The sequence below is a fragment of the Chrysemys picta genome, chromosome 15, assembly GCF_011386835.1.
Source record: "Chrysemys picta bellii isolate R12L10 chromosome 15, ASM1138683v2, whole genome shotgun sequence".
NCBI classification, from domain to species: Eukaryota; Metazoa; Chordata; order Testudines; family Emydidae; genus Chrysemys; species Chrysemys picta.
Window position 1 is genome coordinate 17,753,810 of NC_088805.1, and position 24,611 is coordinate 17,778,420.

Sequence of the window (24,611 nt, forward strand, 5' to 3'; positions counted from 1 at the left end):
TGTGTTCTATGAATCCATATTAAAGCTGCAATTTTAGCTGCATTTTCTAATAATGTCATAATGAACTCAGGAATAAGAATCTGTCCTCTTGTGCAGTGCTGGTTGTAAATTGGTTGAATTACATTTTTAACTTTGCACATCATATATTTGTTAGCTAATGAAAAAACAAACTGCCTATTATTTGGTATGGGATTGTACCATTTCAGTTTGGGGGCATACTCAACATTTATGCACCTGACTCTTGAAAATAAGTTGTTTTTATTGCTGAATTGATATTGCAAAGATTTTTCTTTCACACATCCCAGCAAAATGGAGTGGGTGTTTGGAGATTTCCCAAAGGGGAAAAAGAAATTAAGTTTTTTACAGAAAGCTGGTTTGCTTCTTTTAAAACCCACTTGCTCTGGAATGCAGATATCAGGATTATGTCTTGCAAGGGAACTCAGTTAATAACTTTATATTGCCATCTTGCCAAGGTCCCTTGAGTGGTGTACAACAATAAAAATACCCAATTGAAATTTAGAAACCCTCCTAAACAAAACAAATAAATCCCAAAGCAGCAAACAGCAAGTGTGCTAGATGGGCTAAGGCTAAGAAGTTTATATTCTATATAAGCTCTGGCCAGCAATCCCCCACATTTTAACTCCAGGGATCTAGAGGAAAGAAGTTCTAGTCTTTATCCACTTGTAACCCTCAGGTAAGGCATTTACGCTTGTAGGCATCAAACTAAAATACTATAAGAGACCAATTCTTCAAAACCCTTAATCATGTGAAGCAAGTAAAGACAAATAGTTACTCAGCAGATTGAGGTTGAGGGGTCAGGCTTTTAACACCATTCCCAAAATAATAGGCCCTTTGAATTACATTAGATTTTCCTGCCAAATCTCTGTTAGCTAAAACATAAAAAGAAACCATTGTTAAAAGCAGAGAAGAACAGTTTCCTACTCTAGGTCCATTATGGCAATGTGAGACAATAGAGTTATAATTTAGCTTCAAATCCAGAGTCATGGGTGAAATCTGCAGTGAAATAAGTTTACTCCTAGCCTTGACTCGGGAATTTGCTTCCCAACTTCAGGGCAAATGGAAAGGCCTGTCTGATCATTCAGTCTTCTGCTTAAGGGGTGGCTGGTGGGGATTTGAGGTTGGGTTATTTGTAGTTCAGAGAGTTTTCCTTAGCCTGACAAAAAGTCAGAACTACATATGTATTAACATACGAGGTTTAAAATTGATATTAGGCACTCTGTGGGACTAGAGTGGGGCTAACGGGTCAAAACAAAACACCTGCCTTTGGAAAGGAAAAGTTCTATGTCTCTTAGAAGTGGGGAGTGAGATAGTTTCACATCGTAGGGCCCACCAGCTATAAAGCTATGATCACCTGCCAAACTGAGCCCCAATAGCAGAATGTCTAAATAGAAACTGATGTCAGAATGCAAATATCCATCTGCAGGGGGCCCAAGGAGGAGGTGTTTGCATACACAGAAACTAGGTCTATATAATTAAATACATAAAAACCAGCAGAGATACTGTAAAATGAATTCACCACTTTGTAGGCAGAATGTGTAATATCATTTCACCCATTGATTGATTGTGCTTCCCCCAGCTTCAGCCAATGAAGCAGCACTGTTGGAAGACCTTCTTGAAGGGACGGCACATAATAATTTCATGACAACCTTGCCAATAAACAAGGATAACGGCATAAGAAAAGTGCACCACTGAAAACCACTTACCACCATGACCTTTCCCATTGAAAGCCCGTGTTGAATGTGGTATGAAAGGGATGCGAAGGTTCTTACCTTGGCTCGTTACCTCCAAATAGTCCTTTGTGAAGGCAGAAGAGAGGAAAAAGCAGCCTCCTCTCCTTTTTACTGAATATGTAAATGATATAAATCAGATGAATCCAGCTGGCGATATTGTGCAAGCATTCTTCCAGGGCAGAGATTCAAAGACTGAGTTAACAGGGTGCATGAGGCAATACGTGTACAGCAGCTGGGTCTCATCAGCATCCAGATGCTGTTTCAGCCTGTGTTTAGAAATGATCTCACCAAGAGGTCTCACACACATGTTGAGCACCCCAGGAGAATTCTTGCATTTCTGAAAGATGCAACCTAGTACTCTTCAGTTACTATCCATCCTGACTAAGTTCCAGGTGTGACTGGATCCTTCGACGGACCATACTGGCAAAATCCATTCGGTGCGAAAGCAACAGCCTGTGGTTAATTTTATTGGAAGGTGCTGAAAGGTCCAATGTAAACAAAATGACCATCTCTGGCAGTGATCGTGATAGTGACAAATACATTCTCTGATCCAAAAGAGGCCTTAATGCTGACTGGATGCTACCCAGAATGTCACTGGTATCCAGATGCACCTAGACCACCTTCTCCAATAAAAGGGACGGTTAGGCATTCAGTAGTAATAGTGAGCCGTCTGTCATCAATTAATAGTTTCTTGAGGAGGGGCCATATGCCCACACCCCTTTAGAACGTTTAGTACCTCTACAACCACTTGATAATACTAGTCCACCAATGACAGCCACACAGCTCACATTAAGCCACTAGAATAAGTAAGGTGGTCAAATCAAAAGGGGTCTTTGTAAACCAATGACATCCTCAGAGGCCAAGCCAAGCTCCATCAGTGGAAAACGAGAGCTGCTTCATTCAGGTTTGGAAAGACCAGCCCAAAGGTGTGCATTCTTTTCTATGAAAAATGTAGGAAACTGGCCAGAATGATCAACAGAACTACTTGTGCGTGGGGGAGGATGGGTCAGATTGGTGTGCATGCCTCTGGAAAACATGAGAGAAGCTTCTTGCTATCTGGGTTAAATGGCTAAGAAACATGATTTTCTCCTGCTAAATGATGCCCTCAGCCTCAGGCCTTAAAAAGCAGCAAGTTCTGGTCAGTTCTTTGCAATGGGCATGTTAGAATGTTACAAATGTGAGTGTTAACATTGCTAACTATTGGAAGCCAAAGGAAACAGACGGTAAGTGTTCCAAACAAATTATATGTGCTGTGCAACTGAGATAAGTGGATGAGTGAACAAACATCAACTATACCATGAGTTGAGCACATCTCCTTGGCAACCTAATCGTCTTCTGAACTCAAAATATGTCCTGCATGGTAATTTTTAAAGTTTTGAAGGTGGATTTTTCCACATGAACCATACTTATGAAGAGCAGACTAAAGAAAGGAAATGTAGGGACCCCTAAAATGTAGGAGTAATCTCAAAAGGTTCATTTTGGGAAAACAACCAAAAGTGGGAATGTGTGCGGGGGAGAGGGTTGTCAGGCTAACCCCACTCCCTCACATCTGTGCATTTAGACCAAGCCTTGGAGGATCCACTTGTAGTGTCCAGTAGGTGCAACAGCTGCTCTGCTGGGCCCCTGGCTGTGGCTGCCCTATTTAAAAGGCGCATCAGAGCATGTAGGACTTTGATACAGTGGCAGCCAGAGCAGTTGGGCGTGGCTGGGAAGATTGGACATGAAGGGGTCTGATGGAAGGAATCAGCACCCTCTCAGGTTGTGAGCCATTTCTCTTCTTCCCAACTTCCCCCTGGAGTTCTAGTCTGTGAGGTGCTCTGAGTTCAGTGGGAACTGAGGAAATTCAGCACTCTGCAGGATGGAGCTCTCTCAAGGGGTTGCTGGCTCCTTTTAGACCACCCAGGGTGAGCTAATTTAAGGAGAAGGAGCCTGTCCAGGCAGCTAATTGAATAATGAACAGCTGAGCCTGACAAAAAGCCAGCTAGGCTCAGTTGCAGGAAGGTGGTCACAGAGAGAGAAGCTCTCCTAAGGGAGAGGAGGTCCCAGAGACCACAGGCCCCAAGGAGGAGGGTTGTGTTATCCCTGAGCCAAGGGGAGACACTATTTCAAGTTTATTTTGGGATTTAATAAAGTAGAACCGCTGCAGGGGAATTTTGTCTGACACCCCTTTAGACTGGGTGGAGTTCTTAAAGGGCCCTGAGGGAAGGGTGACTGAGGCAGGGTGTACCTGCAGTACCAGAGTTGGTCAGGAGAGGGTGCAGGTAGGGCAGCCAGCCCTGCAACAGGCCCTTTGAATGGAGTTTATTGGATTGAGGGGAGGGAATAGAAAGGGTTAAACAACAGAGGCTGGTAAACAGTTCGTATTAAAAATGGCTTAGAGAACATTGTACTTTCCCGAGCAGAACTGTGGGGTGTGGTGGGCAGGGAAAGGAGCCTCTGAATCCCATAGATCTGTGTGCAAATCCCAAATTAAATTGCAAGGGAAAACTATTCTGGCAGTCACTCAGCCTTGTCCTGACTTGTGCACGTTCCAACTCCCCCATGCAACTGTCAGCCCCAGCTCAAGCAGAGGCGCAGGAGAGGAGGAACAGAGGTGTTACAGGCTGCATCAACAGGTGCCCTGGCAGTGTTGCATGGGAGACGCTTATACAGAGCCTTGTGCAGTCAGTGTTCTTAGTTCTGCACTTCCAGAAAGACTAAATTAATTCTTCATTTAAAGAAGCAGTCAATAGCGGCTCTTTGGGGCTATGGTCGATTCAAAATCAATGAGTCACTCCCTACCATAATAAAGAGACTTTTCTGTAGAGAGTTGTCTGTGCAGGTAAATGGCTTTGAAGGGATTTATCACTTGAGCTGTACAGGGTGACGTGCATCCCATCTGGTGAGTTTCAAGTCCTAATGCCCTACACTCGGAGAGACACATGTCTAGATAACATACACACAGGCACCTTCAGCAAAGAAACCAAGTTTCTTGGAAACAATAGGCACAGCGTCATGAGATGATTGCAGCTGGATGCAAAACCCAGCCGGTCAGTGAAATACAATGCACCCTTTTGTTACATCCCCGGAATTTCACGGGTCTGGATTCCTCTGCTCTGGCACAGGGATTTAACTTTGTATTTTGTAACTGGAGAGGGGGAAAAGAATCCATGCTTTCAAATACAAAGTGAAGTCAGTTTTGTGTTTGCAAAAGGTGCCAGATTGATGGCTTAGAGATCAAAGCACAGGCAAAGATCGTGCTGCCAGTGTCCTTGGACCACTCCAGGTAAGTGCCTCAATTGTGACCTTGAAGTGAGGGGGAAGTTCAGTCCTTCGTCTCTGCAGAGTGTACCAGGAAGGCAGGGGCTAGCTGCGATGGGTTTTGTGGTGTGTTTCCTGGAGACCGGTACTCCTTCATTAATGCTCATTTCACATCGGACTTTGCATAACCACCTCTGATCTCTACAGATCACAGTGCTCAGCACTAAAGGTGAAAAGCTCCATATTTCTTCACCAATCTCAACTCAACCACACTCCCGCCTAACCCAAACAAGCGGGGATGAAAATCACACATAGTACAATTATTTAGAATTTTAAAGATCACAGCCAGTCTGTGCAATGGTTTTTGGGATGGAGTCAGAACTGAGTGGCTACATGCAGGGCCGGCTCTGGCTTTTGGGCCGCCCCAAGCAAAAAAAAAAAAGGGGGGGGGGGCCGGCGGGGAGGGAAGGAAGAGGACTGCCCTGCAGGGCGCTCTGGTTCTCCGCATTGCCGCCCCCTACGGGGCGGCCGGAGCGGAACCAAAAAAAAAAAAGCGGCCGTGCCCTAGGATTGGGCAGAATGCTGCCTCAAACAATCTGCTGCCCCAAGCACCAGCTTGCTCAGCTGGTGCCGGCCCTGGCTACATGGGGGAGGGAAGTAGGGAATTAATAAAGCTACTTGTTGACTGCCTGTGAAATTTGCCTCTAAAGGGAACTCACAGACCAGTGTCTATCTCTGGATAAAACACAGCTGTTTCCAATCACATTGTACAGTAGAATTATATAGTAAGTTCTATATATTCCTATCCTGGGTGTTGCTTATGAGTTATTCTATCGTAACAGTTATGCGAAAGATGGTTCTCTCCTGTGCCACCTTAACTAAAAACCTGTTTTGTCTTTTATTCCAGATGCTGGAGAGCTATCCGATCCTTTTGTCCATAGTTACCAGCCTGCTCTTCATTGTGCTGCTGCTTGCAGTGCTCATCAGAAACAACGGCTGGGCAGCCATTCTGTGGAATGAAATCGTCCTGCAGAAAATAACCAATTTCATCATGGCTCAGAGCAAAGAAGAGAGGATTTTAAACTTTGTGCTGCAGAATGCAGTCAGAGGGGACCCCCAGAGTGTACTGGACACCATAGATAAGTACTGCTCCCAGAAGGAGTGGGCCATGAATGTGGGGGATGAAAAAGGTAATCACATCAGAGATAAGCTCCTCAAGGCTACTTTTGAGTTTGAGACTGGCATGATACAGGATACGTTATTTTGTTAGTCACTGCTAACACACAGCAACCTTGCACGCCGCAACAGCGGTTATGCAAACAATCGTGCAAGATGGTGTAAATCTCTTTGGAAGAATCCAGTAGTTGCACTGTAGGGTCTTTTTTTTTTTTTTTTTTTTGATGTGCTGTGCGCATTGCTTCATAAAGGGAGGGAGGGCAGACATCTGGGGAGTTGAGAAACAAAAACCCCTGACTTGGATTCCTGCCAGTTTCTTGCTATCTAGCCTTGGAAAAATCACTGCCTTGCTTTCTGTATCTCGGTTACAATGGATCTTATCCTATTTCCAGCACAAAGGTCCATGAGCCTTAATTCACTGGTGTTTATGAAGCATTTTGAGATCCTCGATTGAAATATGCGAACCATGAGTATTTAAAATAAGGGGAATTTTGCATGTATAAACAATAGTTATAGGCAATGTATTTTTGAGGGAAAGAGAGATCATACAGATGTAATATACACAAGAAGCTGTCCTATATACTAATAGGAGAATCTGACATTACTAGCACCTGGCACATCTTAGCTGATTTGGCCTTTAAGAGAAACTAAGTGAATAAAATTTGTCCCTTTTAGTTTTTGGAGACAGTGCAGGGAATTTGGAGGTTAAACTTAGTAATCTAGGGTTAACCCTCGTAAACTTGTACTTTTACACAGTTGTCAAAGAGACCCCGCTGTTTTAGGCCTAGTTTATGAAAACAGTTCCTGCGATTCCATGAATAGTATGTTTAGGGTGAAAGCCGTAGTTTCTAGTATCTATGCACACATTATTAAAGCTCTAGCCCTGGTAATATTTGGTCATGTTCTGAGGTTTTTGCTTGGACAAAATGCCCTTGGCGTTCAGTAGAAATTTGCTTGAGTGAAAACTGAGTGCGGATCTTAAGATTTAGCCCATGATGCATTGAATTATATAATGACACTATCTTGGATTTATTTAGCACCTCTCATCTTAAAGGTGCCAAAGCACCTGACAGGAGTGGCTTCAATGCTCAGTAAAGTGCAGTCTCCTCTGTGGTTTTAAATAGCACACAGATACCAACTCCCCAAACTAGGGGATTTTGCTAGGGTATCTGGTGGGATAACACCTTGGGATCTTTTAGCGACCCCAAACGGTCTAGACTTTGCCTTACAGCTCATTTGAAACAACACTTTCAACGGTACACTGCTAGGACATTGATTCAGTACTTGCTGAGAAGGACCAGTGCCACCCACTGAATCAAGAGCCCTGATCCCTGAAATGCCCGGGGTTTCTTTGGAAGCTTCCTATCCAAGTATTGACCAGAAATGACCATGCTGAGATCAGATCCCAAGAAGGTACATAGCACTACACCAATTTATAACAAGCCATCCCTAATCTACAATAAATTGGAACAACAGGCTATGCTACATATGATTGATCGCATTTAGTAAAACAAATAATCCTATAAATAAGCATTGAAGACAAACTTGCTTTAAGATAATATACAGAGTCTGTCACACAAATAATATGGGGTCAAGAGTTTCACCATTAGGGACAACAGTAAGTGCAAAAGCAGGGCATTTAGACAATACGGACAGAAAGGAGAGCACCAGTCACTCCCACTGAAGTCCCTGAATTAATACAAAAAATGTACAGTTGCAGCATTATACACTTATCCTGCAGAAATGCGCAAATAAAGGCTGGGTGGCAGGAGAAGGCTGAGTTATACTGTTAGTTAGGAGCCCTGGGCTAGATCAATGAGAGCACAGCCATACCAAGAGACTTTCCAGCAACATCAGTGAAAGTTTTGCATGAGAGCTGAGGATAGAGTATAGCATTTAGTTACTTAAGTCAGTCAGTTTAATATTTGCATTATTTTGCAGTCAAATGCATTTTTCACCAGTATGACCCCCTTTTCCCTTTCTCCCCAGTTCTCTCCCTCCCTCTTTCCTGTTTTTGTGCATCTCCTCCTTTTAATCTAGACTCTTTCCTGTTTTCTGTCCTAGTATGGCTCCCCATTTTCTCATTTCTGTCTGCTCTGTCACCCTTTCTTCCTTTTTCTTTGGCACTTTTCAACCCACCTTTCTATTTTCAGTCTCTGCAAAGCTGCTAAAGTGCTTTCCCTGTGGAAAAGCCGCAGAGGGAAACTGCTTAGCTTTCTACTCTGTTTTCCTCTGCAGGCTTGCCATATGTAAAGCAGCACTTCATGAAAAGAGGGAGAAACGGTCTGAAAGTTTCTTGAATTGGGAGCTGACTGCACAGTGAGCCTGAGTGGATTTCTGCAGCTCTAGTTGGTTTCTCTTACATCAGCAAGGGACTCGGTGCAGAAGCAAATTGACCATTCCTAGTCAGCTTACACATACAGTAATCTGAAATGAGAAACTGACTAGGATCAGACATTTCCAATCAGTTTGTCTTTGCAGTCAGCTCTGACCAATGCCTATAAGGGTTGTTCCACTCACTGCAATTGGCAGTGGACTTAAACTGCAGTATGATTTTTAAATTGAGGTGCACGTGGCCCATGGCTGGGAGTTTGAAGCCTACACAGAAAATAATTTTCACTTTAGCAGTTAGGTGGGTTTTAAGAACTGCAGGGGGTATCACTTCACAGTGCCCCGCAGTGACCCCTCCAGCCTTGTCCTTTCCTTGGCTGCAAAGATGGTGGTCATATTACAGGGCCTTGGATGAGGCAAGCGTAAATTTCACAGTGTTGTAATTGTAGGGTCCTAACCCAAAAAGGAGTTGTGTGTGGGGTGGGTTGCAAAGGTTACTGTAGGGTGGTTATCGCGGTACTGCTGCTGGTGGTGGCGCTGCCTTCAGAGCTGTGCAACTGGAGAGCGGCAGCTGCTGGCCGGGAGCCCAGCTCTGAAGGCAGAACCACCGCCAGCAGCAGCGCAGAAGTCAGGACGGCCTGGTACGGTATTGCCACCCTGACCTCTGCGCTGCTGCCTGCAGAGCTGGGCCCTCAGTCAGCAACCGCCAATTTCCAGCCACCCAGCTCTGAAGTCAGTGCAGAAGTAAGGGTGGCAATACTGCTACCCCCTAAAATAACCTTGCAACTCCCCTGCAACTCCCTTTTGGGTCAGGACCCCCAATTTGAGAGAGACTGTTCTCCCCTGTGAAATCCAGTCTTTTGTCTGCTTTTACCCAATACTATACAGATTTCACAATTCGTGATGCGTTTTTCATGGCTGTGAATTTGGTAGGGCCCTACTCATAATAGAAGCGCAGAACCCCCCCACCCCCAAAACTAAATAAATAAGGGAAGATAAAATCTTTCTGAGAACAAGGACTCCTACGACAAACCTGGCAATATGGTGGGCACCAAGGGGCACTGCTCCAGTAAGATAGGCAAAATCCCAACATTATTTATTTTTAATGCCTAAGATTCAAAGACTAAACAAGAGTGCTCAATTACAAATTGCAGCATCACAACAGTACAGTATGTACACAAGTGATGCAGGACAAGGTGAATGCTAATAGTGGATAACTAACCAGCTCGGTACTAAATACCTTCAAATATTCATTCAGATTCAGGTATCTAATGTATTGGCACTACTTAGGACCACAGAAGATTAAAGATGGAATAGACTTCTGTCACCGAGTCCATTTCTTTGCAAGGATTGCATATAGTTTCCAATTTTATTTATTTATTTATTGTAACAAATGGCTAATGGTTTCTGGCCTTTATAATACAAATAGATAGAGCCTTTGTCAGCTTGCTAGACTGTTCCTTTTGTAATGAGTGTTTCTTAACTTAAAAGTTTTACATTAAGGCGACTGCGTGTAATATTATTTACAAAATGTGAACTCTCTCAAAATTTAAGAGGTCTACATTTCATGAAGGGGGACAGATTTTGCAACAACTACATTTTTTTGCGAAGTGTTGCATTTTTCACTCAAAGTTGTGCTAAATTTTATTTAATACAGGCCCATCTTCACTCAAAAATGTGGATTTTTATTAAAAAAAATTAAACACCCCAACATGCTTATTTTTTTTGAAAATTTACAATTTGAAGCCTAGGTCAGATGATCAATTTTCACAATATGATACAAGACAACCTATTTCCTGAACTCGCCCTAGTGCAAAAAAAAAAAAAAAATTATGAAAACAGTCACAAGACTGTTTTCAGTTTCACTGGGGCCCCATTGATACAAATACCTCAAACAAAACAGCTGTTTATTGTAAGTGGTTTCTTTCCAAGATTCCACACACTTCAAAATGAATCTCATTTTAAGTAAGAGCCAGTCTGCAAAAGAAGCCCTGTATAATTTATCATAAACCATCACATTCTGAATCTCCTTATAGCAGCTTAGTAAAGGAACTTGTAAGATTCCATCCACTAACTTTATTATTTGATGCAGTTTGATTTAGTCCAGAGTTAACCCATTTCTCTCCCATTCAGGTTTGATTCTAGATAAGATACTGGAGGAGACAAAGCCATCAGTCTTGCTGGAGCTGGGAACCTACTGTGGCTACTCAGCTGTGAGGATTGCTCGGCTGTTAAATCCCAGCGCTCGCTTCCTGACCATCGAGTTCAACCCTGCCTTTGCTGCTATTGCCAGACAGATGATTGAGTTTGCTGGAGTGCAAGATAAGGTACATCTTGAGCTTCTGTGGCTGGTAAATGAAGGGACTAAGTAGATGTTCGGTCAGAAGAAATACTGGCATTTCGCCCTCTTATACTTAGGCTAACATAGCAATTGCAATATCCCAGGCTATTTTAGCAGTGAACTGAGCATGGCAATTGGGTTCAGCTGTGTGGTAGATGTGTGAAGTTGGGAAATGCCCATTAGGGACTGGGGCAGGGTCGTGAACACCTTTTCACACACACTGTGTTTAAGATACCCGAGTAGTTAGTAAAGATGGGGCAAAGCTAACAATGTTGGGAATCGTTAGAAAGAAGACAAAGATAGATAAGATGACAAAGTATCATGTTGCCTCTATATAAATCGATGGTACACCCACATCTTCAATACTGCGTGCAGATCTGATCGCCCCATCTCAGAAAAGATCTATTGGAATTGGAAAAGGTTCAGAAAAGGGCAACAAAAATGATTAGGGGTACGGAACAGCTGCCATATGAGGAGAGATTAATAAGACTGGAACTTTTCAGCATAGAAAAGAGACGACTAAGGGGGGATATGATAGAGATCTATAAAATCATGACTCGTGAAAAAAGTGAATAAGGAAGTGTTATTTACTCCTTCTCATAACACAAGAACTAGGGGTCACCAAATGAAAGTAATAGGCAGCAGGTTTAAAACAAAAGGAAGTATTTCTTCACACAACACAGTCAACCTGTGGAACTCTTTGCCAGAGGATGTTGTGATGGCCAAGACTATAGCAGGGTTCAAAAAAGAACTAGGTAAGTTTATTGAGGATAGGTCCATCAGTGGCTATTAGCCACCATGGGCATACATGGTGTCCCTAGCCTCTGTTTGCCAGAAGCTGGGAATGGGTAACAGGGTGGATCACTTCATGATTACCTCTTCTGTTCATTCCCTCTGAAGCACCTGGCATTGCCAACTGTTGTAAGACAGGATACTGGGCTAGATTGGACCATTGGTCTGATCCAGTATGGCCATTCTTATGTTCTTAGAGTGGTGTGATTCAGATCCAGATTGGGGTTTGGAAAGAGATTGGGGCCCAAGTGAGAGCAGGGATTGCAGTTTGAGTTTCCCCAAACTGCATGAGCTATTCTCACAAGTTTCCAGCTATCTGAGCCAGAAGAAGAACACACAGCGGCAGGCTCTGTTCCAAACTAAATAACCCGTCTTTTTAACCTCTCTTCTGTACATTCTATTTGCTTTGGACAAGGAGGTTTGATTGAGATGTGACTGCAATTCCAAGCCAAGCCACACACTGTTTTCAGCAAGGGATTCCCTTGTCACCAGCAGAGAGTCACTCTTCCCAGTAGAGCCAAGGTCACAGACTTCTTATAATTGCAGAGAGAAAAAATAATTGAGTCAATTTATCAAAAAAGCCCATGTGATCCAAAGCCAGCCAGCAGCTGAAGTTATCCACCAAGGCTATTAACATGGTCACGGAAGCCTGACTGCAACTTAAAGGGTGAGGGGCATTGTGCTTAAAACAAGGTGCACAGATCAACATGAGATGAATTTGCTTTTCAGGTGAAAATTCTAGAAGGCCCTTCGGAGACAATTATCCCACAGCTGAAGAAAAAGCATGAAGTGGACACACTGGATTTCGTCTTTCTCGACCATTGGAAAGATAGATACATGCCAGACACCATCCTGCTGCTTGTGAGTTGGAATGATTTCAGCCCTAAAACCCCCATAGTGAATATCCAGATGTCTGTAAGATCTTCCCACAACATTCGGGCAGTGTGTGTTTTCTATAGCTATAGCGGGGCACTCACCAGAGGAACGTTTAACAACCAATCGGCCATGTGGTGAAAAGGGATGGAGTGTTGGGGCTGGAGTCACAACAGTGCAAAGTGCCCTTGCCTCCCCTATTATTGTCAATGGGAACGGAGGGTGCTCAGCACTTCCCAGGGATTGTTCAGCCACTTGCAGGATCTTCCTCTCTGGAAAGGCCTGAAGCCGAATCCCAGTGAGAACCAGCCACAGACACTGGAGAAGTACAGGTTTGGGTCTGAACGTCATGACTTAAGTCTTTCCCTATCAGATTAAGCCAGGACACCTGATCCAAATGCCCTGAATTTTGGAGAAGTTCAGACTTCTCCCAGCCTTCACAACACTAATTTCCTGATGGCAAACACTGTTGTCGGGGTTTGTGTTCCTCGATGAAATTCAATCTTGATAGCACATGTTTGTACCTTCTTTCTGTGAATGTCTGGGGCATCCTTGCCATCTGATTGGCTATAAAGCAGCCCTTAGCAAAGGGAAGACTATTCCTAGGACCATGCTAGGCTCTCATTCCAGGAAATGCCATTCAGCCTCTTTCCACCCACAGCTAGATGTGGGGACAGATTCTGTCAGCAACAACGGTAACAGTTAATGACTCTTCATTACAAAATTAGGAGGCTATAATAGCAATAGCAAATTATGGGTTGGCTTTAAACAGCCAGGTAATGAGAAACGAGAGCAGTTGAGGACCCCAGGGTATTTCCAAACATCAGCAAATAACCCAGTGATAATCACAGCCTCAGTGTTTGTAAAAACAGCGCAAATGCACATAATATCACAGCTCAATAGCACCATTAGACCTGTGATTATCTCTAGAACTAAATGATTAATTGGATGGAAATGCCATTTTTCAGTTACATTCTCCACAAATATCTACCCACTCGCTCTTGTATGAGCCTCTCTGCTGACTGCTTCGCACTAGCCCCAGTCTCCCTCTCTTGCATAGCACCAGTTTCACCACCCCTGTTTGGAGAATACAAGCACTCTGTCTTAGGCTCCCACGCTCTCCTCCCTACAAGCAGCTTTTTAAAAAGTAGAGGGTTTCTTTGGGACTTAAACCCACCATTGAATTTATACATCAGGAGCTGGGAGACAGTATATTTTTGTTCTGAAATTCTTTTGCTTCCCGAGAATGTTCAGTTTTAAACTTGCTCTGTAACAGTTACCGAGCTCCCAGCTCTTTGGAGGGCTAGAGCACCACTTCCAGCTCTGAACCTTAAAAAAACAAAGCAAAAAAGCCAGCTAAAGCAAAGGATTGAGAATCATATGGCTCCAGCTTCTTAGTCAACAGTTTGATGTGATTACAAACCAGAGTGTTTTGCTTATTCTCTGGAGTCCTTGCAGTGTAACATCACCAAGGGACTTTAGATGGACCGGCTGAAGGAAACACTTTGAATGTTTCTCCAACCTGGCATTTTGAACATCGTTTTTGACAAGCATTTCAGATGGCCCAGGGTGTGGTTTGAGTCCCAGGCAGTTTCCCTTTCACCCAGTTCTAGAAAAGGTTCTTGATACAAAGAGCAGCTGGCAAACATCAGCGGAGTCACAATGACACAGCAGCTAGTGTTGGAAATTACAGCTGGAGAAATGCCCTTTTCACTCGAGTTTCTGATCTGATTATTAGAAAGTACAGGCCAGAGGATATCGACATACCTTCCAAACTGCCTCTTCTCTTCAGATTGGCACACAATCAAGAGGCGAGCATGGTGAGCTAACCGCTAGTGGCCTCTACAATACTGATGTGCGGGGTAAAAGCCATCCAGGGAGTCTTAAAGATGCAACCCTCCCCATAACTGCAGGGTGGGAACAAAGCTGATAAGCTGCAGGCTTTTATTTTGAAAATTGCTGGTGTATTCAGATAAGCAACGTCTCTTTGTGAAGGAAGATACAAGGAAGCAAATGATATGGTTGCAGCTTTATTTTTGTTAAACATTGGATGCCCGAGTATATGGCAAGTTAATTATACCCCTTGAATTCTTGGTAACTTGCCAGCCTGGCCCTCTTTGGGCACTAACCGTGCTCCACGCCCTGTCGCCAGGTTGGATGGGATTGAGGAAGACTGAGCACAGGAAATCTCAGTCCTAAAACTCTGTGTTTTTCTACTAGTGGGCCAGGGCCCCGTTGAGACTTTGCTGCCCAGAATGCCATGCAGCCCCCTCTCTGGTGGTTTCACCAGCTTCTGCAAAATTTCAATATTAATCTGAAATCAAAAGGAATGGTCAAGTCTCTCCCTGTGTGAAGAAATCCTTCCAAATGTGAATTACAGAGTTGTCTTCTTAACTCTGCAGAGACTGCCAGAAACAGTAACTTAGGCATGACCTGTCCCCATTCATTTGAATCTGAATCCTAATGCCATCAATTTCCTATCAGCATCATTAACTCTTTTACTGCTGATGACGTTAGCAGAAAGAGCCAACTTTTCAGCTGTTGTTTGCAGAACCTGTAGAGCGTGTCATGGCTATTTTTTCCTGATCAAACCCATGTTGGCCTGTTAGTACAGGAATTCACTTTAGCATGAAATGTCACTACTATGAAAGTGATTTGCACAAGCACTTATCAAACGTTAGCTTCTTCTAAAATGAACAGATTCACCAAGCACAAGTCTCTTCTTTCTAGGACCATGGCTTGCTGAGGAAGGGCTCTGTTATCCTGGCTGACAACGTCATTGTCCCTGGGGCTCCAGAGTTCATTAAGTACATCCGCAATAACAACCGTTTTGAATGTACCAACTATCCCGCGCACGTGGAGTACATGAAAGTGAAGGATGCCATGGAAAAGGCCGTGTTTGTGGGATAAAGGGAGTCACTGGTATCCAACTGTTGTTTCAAGTGTTGTAAATGCAACTGCACAGGTTAACTCTGTGCTTCATGTTTAGCTTTCTGTACTTTTGGGGCTGTAATTTAAGCAAGTTATAATGAAGAAGATGGGTTTAGAGAAGAGGGAAACCAAGGTCTAGCGAGCATGTGCATAAGTAGGGTAGCCAGCCAAAGATTAGATGGAGAGGCCTGTTTTTTTCTCTTTTCAGATGGCTATCTGCATCCAAGATGATATACATTCCCTTAAGGTAATCTGCTTCTTGCCAAACAGCAAAACCAATCGGTTTACTTTGAGTTCAAACCCTACTAGCCAAGAGTGAAACAGACTCTCAGCAGTCGCTGTGATTTTCTGTGTCCTTAAGCCAAAACAGACTAATCGCTTCTAAGAGAGAGAAAGACACAGTTTGCAGGGAAGGAATATGTCAGCAGCTCTGATTTGGCTAAATAACTGGCAATGCACTGCGGTGAAGAATCCTTCAGTTACATCACACACCTTCCTCCCTAGCTCCCAATAAAAATTCATGGTGATCTGTGCTGGAGAAAACAAAACAAAACACAACACAGTTTGATAGTGGGCAAGGCAGACAAGATAATTAATGTGATTGTGGGGGAGGGACCAGGAAGGCTACATGAAATAAATGGATAAAAATATACATTCGCGGGGTCCTTTGAACAGACAAGTAGCATTAAGGGAGCAGCTTCTTTATAATGAACTACCAAACGCACATAAACCGCCAAGACCTTGATTAAAATGCTGTTTTCCAACCCTTTGCATTGTACATAACCAACGTAAGCTCTTTGGGGACAGGATATGCTTCTTACTGTAGGCTAAGAGCTGCAAAAATGTAAGGTGCTGGCTGATTTATAATAGGACACAACAGGCTGTGCTTTTCTGGGCGATTATTGTACGCTCTGGGTTGTGTTCACATTACAGTAAATATTAAGGATTATTATTAAGGTACAAGGCCAAACCCAAAGTAACTTTAGTCACCCAAACGGTGCAATAGTCCACTGGCAGGCACTTCTCAGCATGTCCCATTGCTGTTGCACAACTGGATGAAATTCAAAATTTTATAAATAAAAGTGAAGGGGAAAAAATGACTTGTGCAGTTACTGAGTGTGTGACTCCATTTTATTCCACATGGACTCTGCCCAGCACTTCCGCTGTAGGTTTCAAGCCAGGGAGCAGCTCCAGAAATAGTCCCTGTCTTCTAAAAGCAGTAGATACGTACTCCCTCTCCCCTTCCCCTTTGGATTCTCACAGGCATGTTATTTAGCCAGCTGCGTTTGCACTTCGCCTCCCTGAAGTGTTATTTATTCTGGCTCAGGAGCTGGAGAGAATCACATCTCTAAGTCAGTGAAAATGAGCTTGGCAAAGACTTCAAACAATACAACTGGAAAGGAGAGCAAGTTAACCACAGTTGTAAGATCAGATTGAAAATGGACACAGTTAACTAGAGGAACCCTGTGAAAAGTGAGGAGTCTCTGCTGTGCTAGGCCCCAGCCAATCCACAAGCCAGAAACTGGTCTGGTGACTCTCAGGGCAGGTATATAAGCCTCACAGGAGGAACAGCAGCTCAGTCTGTTCAACATCACTCTAAGGCTTGGAACTCTCTCCTGCCTCACAGTGGCAACAGACTCCCCAAGCCTTAGCCTGCTCCAGCCTTGCTCTTGCTCCGACCCTGTTCCTACTCCTGCTCCAGCCTTGCTCCAACTCTGGCCTCACTCCAAACCGGCTCCTGATTCCAGCTCTGAGCCTTGACTCATCACTAGGCCCTACTGCCATGGCTCTGATCACTAGGACTGACCAGGCCCCATCATGGTTTAGGACACCCAGCCAGCTCGTGGATGCATTACTTTCCAAATAGACATAATGAGGCAAAGCCACCATAATTTACCTTGATAAGGAAAATTGCTAATAGTCTGTCTTTCTCAACCTTAAACTCTACTGGATCAGATCCCAGGTCCATCCACTCCAGGATTGACTCTCCAGCAGTGGCCAGTAACTGATGCCTTCGGAGGTAAAAATGTCATATGGTGCCCATAGCTAATAGTTCAGTGCTGTACTGTGCATGGGTGTGTGCGTCATTCCTTTCTGAGCCTCTAGGGGCAGCCATCTCTCACCCTGAAATATAAATGTAAACAACGTATAAGTGCCTAGCTGTAGAGATCATTAGTGATCATGTGCATAACTCACTGGCATGGTATCAAAGCCCTTCTGGTGATTTTAAAATGTTTGCAAAACACCTGGAGGACACGATTTACAAGCCCATCTACATCGTGGGGTGAATGTCCAGTGGCCACTGTTTTAAAGGCCATAACTTTGGCAGGCCTCTTCCAGTTTTAGCCTATATGCCTTTGATTGCAGTTAAGTCTCCCTCTCACCACAGCAGGTTGCTGTGACTTATTGATACTGATGAAGCCCAACACATGTCAGAGGCTGCATGCCTGGTCTACTCAGAAGCTCTGTATTGTGACGTTGTCGCATGTAAGAATTCTGAAGCAAACCAAGCACCGTGAGAGCATTTGCATGTCAACAAAGGTTTAGGTGCAACTTGTGATGCAGTCCTCTGCTGTACTTTGCAAGACAGAATCAGGGAAAAGTGTTCTCATTTTGTAGCCTACAGCCCTTTAAATGTGTTATTATGCAAGGAGAATATCCAGAAAGCAGGACATGGCAGGGAGAAGTACAGAGAAGCCATTAGGTTGGTGTAGATATTACACAGAGCGGATTCCCTCATGTGGCATGGCAGTTTTATTTGGGAAAGAGACAATGTGAGCTCTGTATGCAGTTAGAGCCACAGCCACTTCTTTTAAGGTCAAAATTAAGTGTTTTCCTCCTATTAGAACTACAGGGCCAGCATTGCTATGGAACGGCTCCGTTCTATTCCGGTTCATGCATCATCAGATTGTTAACCAAGTTCCAAATGCAAGGACAAATTTTACCCTCAGCCAGACCCATGTAACACTATTTATTACTGGTGACCAAGGGCGAAAAGGAAAGAACCTAGCTGAATTTGAATGACTGGCAAACAGAGCTGCTTTTCAGAGTAAAAGCAGACTTTGGATTGTGGAAGCAGTGAAGGCTGTAGGCTATCTGAATAGCCTCCTTTGTACAGGGGTAGATAGCATCCTAAAGATCCCAGCATCGACTGAGAGTCAATGCAATATCATCCTATTGCAATGAGTGTCAAAGACAACCCAACTATTCACAATCCTGTTCTCAGTGGAACAGTAAATCGAAGCTCGAGTGTTTGACCAAAGACCCTCCGCTTGTAAAGTGCCACTGATGGAAACTGCCAATTAAATAAATTCCTCCAGCCAGTTCTCCCAACTCACCTTGCAAATGATCAATTCTAAGCAATCCTAATTGAGATAAATTAGCCCAATGGAAAATATTGGGAGGGCCCAGTGGTAGTGAGCCGTGCTACGAGACAGACTGGGGTCAGTTCCTACAACAGTATCTCCTCACCCTCCCACCCCACCCCCAATTATGGCTGAGGGCCAACACACACAAAAACTGGCTTTTTAAACAGGTAAGATGACAGTTGAAAGATTGGGGGAGGCAAGGGGTCAACCAAATTTGCTAACATCCCTTTAACTTTTCATTTACTTATTGTCAGCTTGTACCACAGCCTGGTATTGCCAGTGCTGTGCATTACAGTGGAGTCGCATCATAGGCGTATTTAACTTACGCGATTTTAACTATACGCGCTCGGCAAAACAAAAAAGAGAAAAATAACCATTTAAATACTGTACCTGTAGCGCAGGCGATTCCGCCCGCCATTCCACTCAATGAGCGTTTGACTATACGCAATTTTCGCCTTATGCGCTGACTTCAGAACCTAACCCCCGCATCAGATGCGACTCGCCTGTAGTTACAAATAAAGCTGTTACAGTAGGAAGCAAAAAAATCCTGGTGAACACCCACTGTGGTGACAGGAAGCTCACTGGAGATTTTGTTGAAATCAGAAACAGACCAGGGCTGTGATATTTCATGTCAATTGTTCCCACGTTAACCTTTCACCTCAGGGACTCCATTCTCCAGTTTGGCCAGAAGATGATGAGCTGAAAATGAAACTACTCTGACAGCTGTAAAAGGTCAACTGTAGAAACCACATATTTGTTTTAGCTCAGTATCTTACCTACAGCATCTACCACTTTAGTGCAGCCATAACGAAAACAAAAGTCAGATTCTTTCCTGCAGCGGAACGTTGGCAATATCTACCAGGAGCCAGATTCTGAGAGTAAGAGCCACATCACTTGTAAAATGAGATGTTCTGTCTGTGAGTATAAGACCAGCACATGATTTTGCACAACAGCTTGAGATGCATTCTAGACATCTGAGATTTAAAGGAGGGGTAAGTTGAAGATAAACTCCCCAGTACTGCTAACAAGCATCCACAGCTAAAGGTCTTTGGAACCTCAAAAGTGATAACCTATTAATGGTATAATGAAGTTTGACCAGTAATATGATTTACTAATGTTTAATTTCCAGGGAAAACCTTGCCTCCTCATTGCAGGGCACTATTGCTGCTAGAGATTTTTGCTGGACCTTTCCCATGCAGGACCTTTCCCATGCTTGAGTGCAGGTCAGGAAGTGTGACATTATAAGAACGGCAGTACCGGGTCAGACCGAGGTACATCTAGCCCAGTATCCTGTCTACCGACAGTGGCCAATGCCAGGTGCCCTAGAGGGAGTGGACCTAACAGGCAACGATCAAGTGATCTCTCTCTTGCCATCCATCTCCATCCTCTGACAAACAGAGGCTAGGGACACCATTCCTTACCCATCCCGGCTAATAGCCATTAATGGACTTAACCACCATGAATTTATCCAGTTCTTGTTTGCCACATCAATCTCTCTGTTGATCTGATCAACATTGATGAACCTGCCAGGGAGAGTCAGTACCTCAGAGAAGATCTGTTGTGCAGAGGTTTGTTCTCTATGTTGTCCAAGGTCACAAATATCCAACTCAGCCTGTGACATACAGTTGTTATATAAGAGTTGACAGAAGTGAAAGACTGGATTAGGTCAAACAAAAAGATCTGCTGATACCACCCAAGGACTGTGTTAAGATCATGACTAATAAACAAAATGAATGAAATCAGAAATTAACTAACCTAATCGGTGGACCGAATACAGAGGACATGACCTGTGCCACTCACCACCTCCTTTAGGGGATCCTTAAAAAAGGAATCTTTGGGGGGAATCAAAATGGTGGAAATTGGTGGACTGGAAGGAGAGAACTTTATCATTATGGCTGCCCCACCATCTCTTGGGATGCCAGGATCCACAACAACACTGTTAGGCCTTCATTGTCCTGACCAATCCAGGCCAGAGAGAGGGAACCAATAACGTCATCACTTCTACCACTTGGGTTAAGTTCTGAATAGCACCTGAAATGGGAGACTTGGGTTCCTGCTGTTTCCCCTCCTTCACGTGTCCTTGACCTTTCTCCACCTTATTTCTTCTCTTTTCTAACTTTCTCAAATCCCCTTCTGTCTAGTAAGTGTCTGGCTTAGCCAGACAAGGATGCATCTTTTACAACACTGCTGTAGCTCATTACCAGATAGGCAGCTAAAAGCAACGCCCTACACCTCGCAATGCTCGTACTGGTTTGCTAGGTCTTGCCGGTGGCTGATAAAACCATGTGCGGTACTGAGTTGCTTCAGGAAGGAAGTTGCAAGTGAGTCAGCACCAGAGACAGAAACTGCATTTTCTACCCTGGTTGTTCTTTGCTGTCATTTTTTGTGTCCATTTGTCTTGTTTGATCTTGAAGAGAATGGGACTGGACTTTGTCAGCAGTCCAGACCAGCTCAACTAACTTCTCTTTTCCCCAAAAAGAACAGTTATCATGATCTAAAAGACTGTCAAATGGAGCACGTTTGGGGGTTCCCTATAAAAATTTTCTACTACTGAAGGAAAAGGGAATGAGAAATATTGTAAAATGAAAGCCTTACTACACTTTACATTTGAAATGCTTTGACTGGCTCTCTCTCTCTCTTTATAAAATGTTTAATGGTGATGAGACTAAGCAGGTTGAGGTCTCTATATTTAAAACCTTGAACCATGTTTAACTCTTTAGTGTTGTACAGTGATAGGATCACGTTAACACCTTTGATTGCCTGGGCCCAGCTATTCCATCAAAATTAACACAACAGATCTGTCAGCAATTGGCCAATGTCATGTACTGGGAAGTTGTCTCCTCAGCTTCTGGGTGGGTCTCCCTTCCACACAGCAGTAAAACTAAATGATCTAATATACCCTAAAAGCATGTAAAAAAGAAAAGCGCAAGAGAGAAGTCTCTCACATCTTACCCAAAGCTTGCATTTAGTGCCAGTCAATTCCTGGGATCTCTGATTTTTTTTTAAACCACACACACACACACACACACACACTTAACAGCCATGTGACGTGGTGTACTAAAATATTTTATTAGCAAGCGTGGTGAAAGGTCAGTGACCTCACACATGGTAAAGCCATCAGTAAGATATGCTTGTCAATCCAAATGTGCAGTCCTTTGAACAGACCCATGCAGATGTCTGTCCCCCCCGCCCCAGAAACACCCTTGTGTCTTAATAAAACCATGATCTACACTCCAAAGTCATTATATGGCTTTCTGCTACGCTGACATAAGCCACGGAATTACTGTTTCCAGCTGCAGTACATTAAAGCGTACGCCAGTCACTTTCATTACCAGAGGCTTTTTCGCAGCACACTGCTGGCCTGCGCTTGGGTCCCGCTACTCTGTACCCTGGCTGAATGATGTCATGTGGCAGAGAATACTGAGGACATCTGATGTAACAAATACAAATAACCAATGGCACACATGTTCTTTCCAGGCATGGTTTATTGAAAACACACCAAACTGTTATCCTACATACCTGGTTTCTAACAAGCATTCTATTTATCGGTGTTATGGAAAATTCCTATAATAATACATTCTGTTATGGTAACATTTGTTCTATGAAAGCATAATTCACCTTTTATTCCCCCCCCCCCATCTTACTCTTAAAATAAAACCATTCTAAGTGTTCCAGTTTATAGTACAGTGTAAATACAATGCAAAACCCCACCAGTCTAAACTACAGTGATAATGTCAAGTAGTATTACAGAAAACACATTGGTGATCTTTTTTTTTGTTTATTTTCCTACCATGAAAATTTTAAGGCACATGATAGTTACAAACACATTAGCTACTAATTACCAGTAAGCTTCTTAGTCTAGTTATGTTTTTGTTTTGCTGAACAATTATATCCTCAACTGGATTGGCAGGTTTTGCAGCATATGCTCTTTCCTCCTCCTCACTCATCGCGCAATCGTGTTTCTGAACATTCTACCCCAATGTAAATTTAAGACAGGAAAAAAAAAGTTTATAATACTGTCCCTTAATGCACTAGACTAGTTACTGTACCGATAATCAGAGGGAAACCTTTCTGTGAAAGGTAAGGAAACATGAGCGTTTTAGGAGCAGAACAGTGAAGAGACTTTGCCAGAAACTATCCCTCTATAAACACCTTCGAAAGTATGGGAGGGGGGGAGAGAGAGATACACCCAACCCCAACAGCACAAAAGCATGGGCTGAAGCTATTAGCACATTATGGTTTTCAAAGAAAGAGTGAGGCCATGAGGAGTGTCAGAGCAGGAAGTAATAAAATCAATCTCATTATTATGGCCTTTGGCCTCCGCTGTCTAGGGACTTATCATGCACCCATCTCCCTTGGTAATCAAGCCTAAACCGCACAATAAGCCACAGGTAAGTGACAAAATTGCAACACTCACCATCCTAATGTTCTGGGAGTTGCACCCAGGTGAAAAAGTGCTTTACATATCACAAGCACTGTATTTAGCAGGCCATGCGTCACCAATTCTCATCAGTATTGGCAAGAGCTTACTGGACTGGTGGAACCACACTTGCAAACCACTGCTTCCTCTCTCTCTCTCTCTATCCTGGGCCAGTTCCTGTCCCCAAACCCATTCATGATGTTTTGGAAACAGTACTGCTCTGAGAGCTGTAGGAGGAATCCCTAGGTGGTAAAGAAGGTTGCTGCTGGCTCTGTGCCATTCACTCTCTCCTCTGTAGGGGGCATTCCTGAGAACAAAGCTAGAGATGGCCAGAGCACACCAAACTCCAGGAATCTACAGCTGGCAAACCCAACTGTGGGCCACCAGTCCAGCCACTAGTCTTTGGGCCCCTCCAAGTTATGTAGAGGGGCGAACTGGCACTTGGCCAGCTCCAGAATCAGGAGAGCAGAAAGGTGGCTTAGCTTGGAGCCCCATATTTCCCCACCCCTCCCAGAATCGTGCACTGAGCACAGCCTGGCCCACCATAGGTATCTATAGGAACCTATTGACTGTTACAGCTATTACTCCAACACACAGCAGCCAAACCTACAGTCACAGGGGGCTCCTGAGTCATGCCAGCCCCAGCAAAGTCAGCGCTTGTTTTCTTCAGTGGTCACAACATAGTGCCAGGGGCTGCGCTACGGCTGCTTCCAGGGACAGAGCTCTGTGGGATAACTTGAGTCCCTGAGGGAATCAAACTATCCCCCATTTATCACAGCCCTCTAGCCGAGGCAACAGCGGTTCCCTCCTCCTCCCGGTCAACAGGAAGCCTGCACCCACTGTCCTGCTAGCTTCCTCCACAAGGACACACTAGAAACTCTGGTGTGTTTTTTCTAGCCCTTGCTTCTATGTGGGCCTGATCTCTGGCTGTCATGGTGCAGGTGTCTGGAGCAAACGGTAGGGAGGAGGTTGCATGCTTAATCCTGAGACCTGACTGAACTGAGACCTGGAGCTGCTTCACTTCAGGCTGATTTTCTCTCACACACTATTGCTTTCCCACCTCTGCATTCGAACCCTACTAAAATGCCTAGTGCTTCCTTCATTCACAGTCCCTATCTTCTCAAATGAAGCCCATACATAGTTGGGAAGCAACAGGTGGGTTGTAGGGGGGAGGGATTGGCAGGGGAGGTGAAAGGACCCAGTAGGTTATCAACTAGCTATAGAACATACGAATGGCCATACTGGGTGAGACCAAAGGTCCATCCAGCCCAGTATCCTGTCTACCGACAGTGGCCAATGCCAGGTGCCCCAGAGGGAGTGAACCTAACAGGCAATGATCAAGTGATCTCTCTCCTGCCATCCATCTCCACCTTCTGACAAACAGAGGC

General features: G+C 44.0%; 1 protein-coding gene across 12 annotated transcripts in view; it reads left to right on the top strand.

Annotated features, from left to right (window-relative positions):
- The window catches only part of COMT (catechol-O-methyltransferase), a 32,573-nt gene extending 16,243 nt beyond the window's left edge, over nt 1–16,330 (top strand). For 10 of the 12 annotated variants that reach the window (XM_005281122.5, XM_065568022.1, XM_042841539.2 and 7 more), the window contains exons 2-5: nt 5,899–6,181; nt 10,632–10,825; nt 12,361–12,492; nt 15,235–16,330. In XM_005281122.5, the coding sequence (XP_005281179.1) occupies nt 5,899–6,181; nt 10,632–10,825; nt 12,361–12,492; nt 15,235–15,414 (789 nt within the window). In that variant the 3' untranslated portion in view covers nt 15,415–16,330. Of the gene's footprint in view, nt 1–4,818; nt 5,017–5,635; nt 5,777–5,898; nt 6,182–10,631; nt 10,826–12,360; nt 12,493–15,234 lie in introns of those variants that run through there. The other 2 variants (XM_065568025.1, XM_065568027.1) reach the window with 2 other exon arrangements.
- The last annotated feature ends 8,281 nt before the right edge of the window (nt 16,331–24,611 follow it).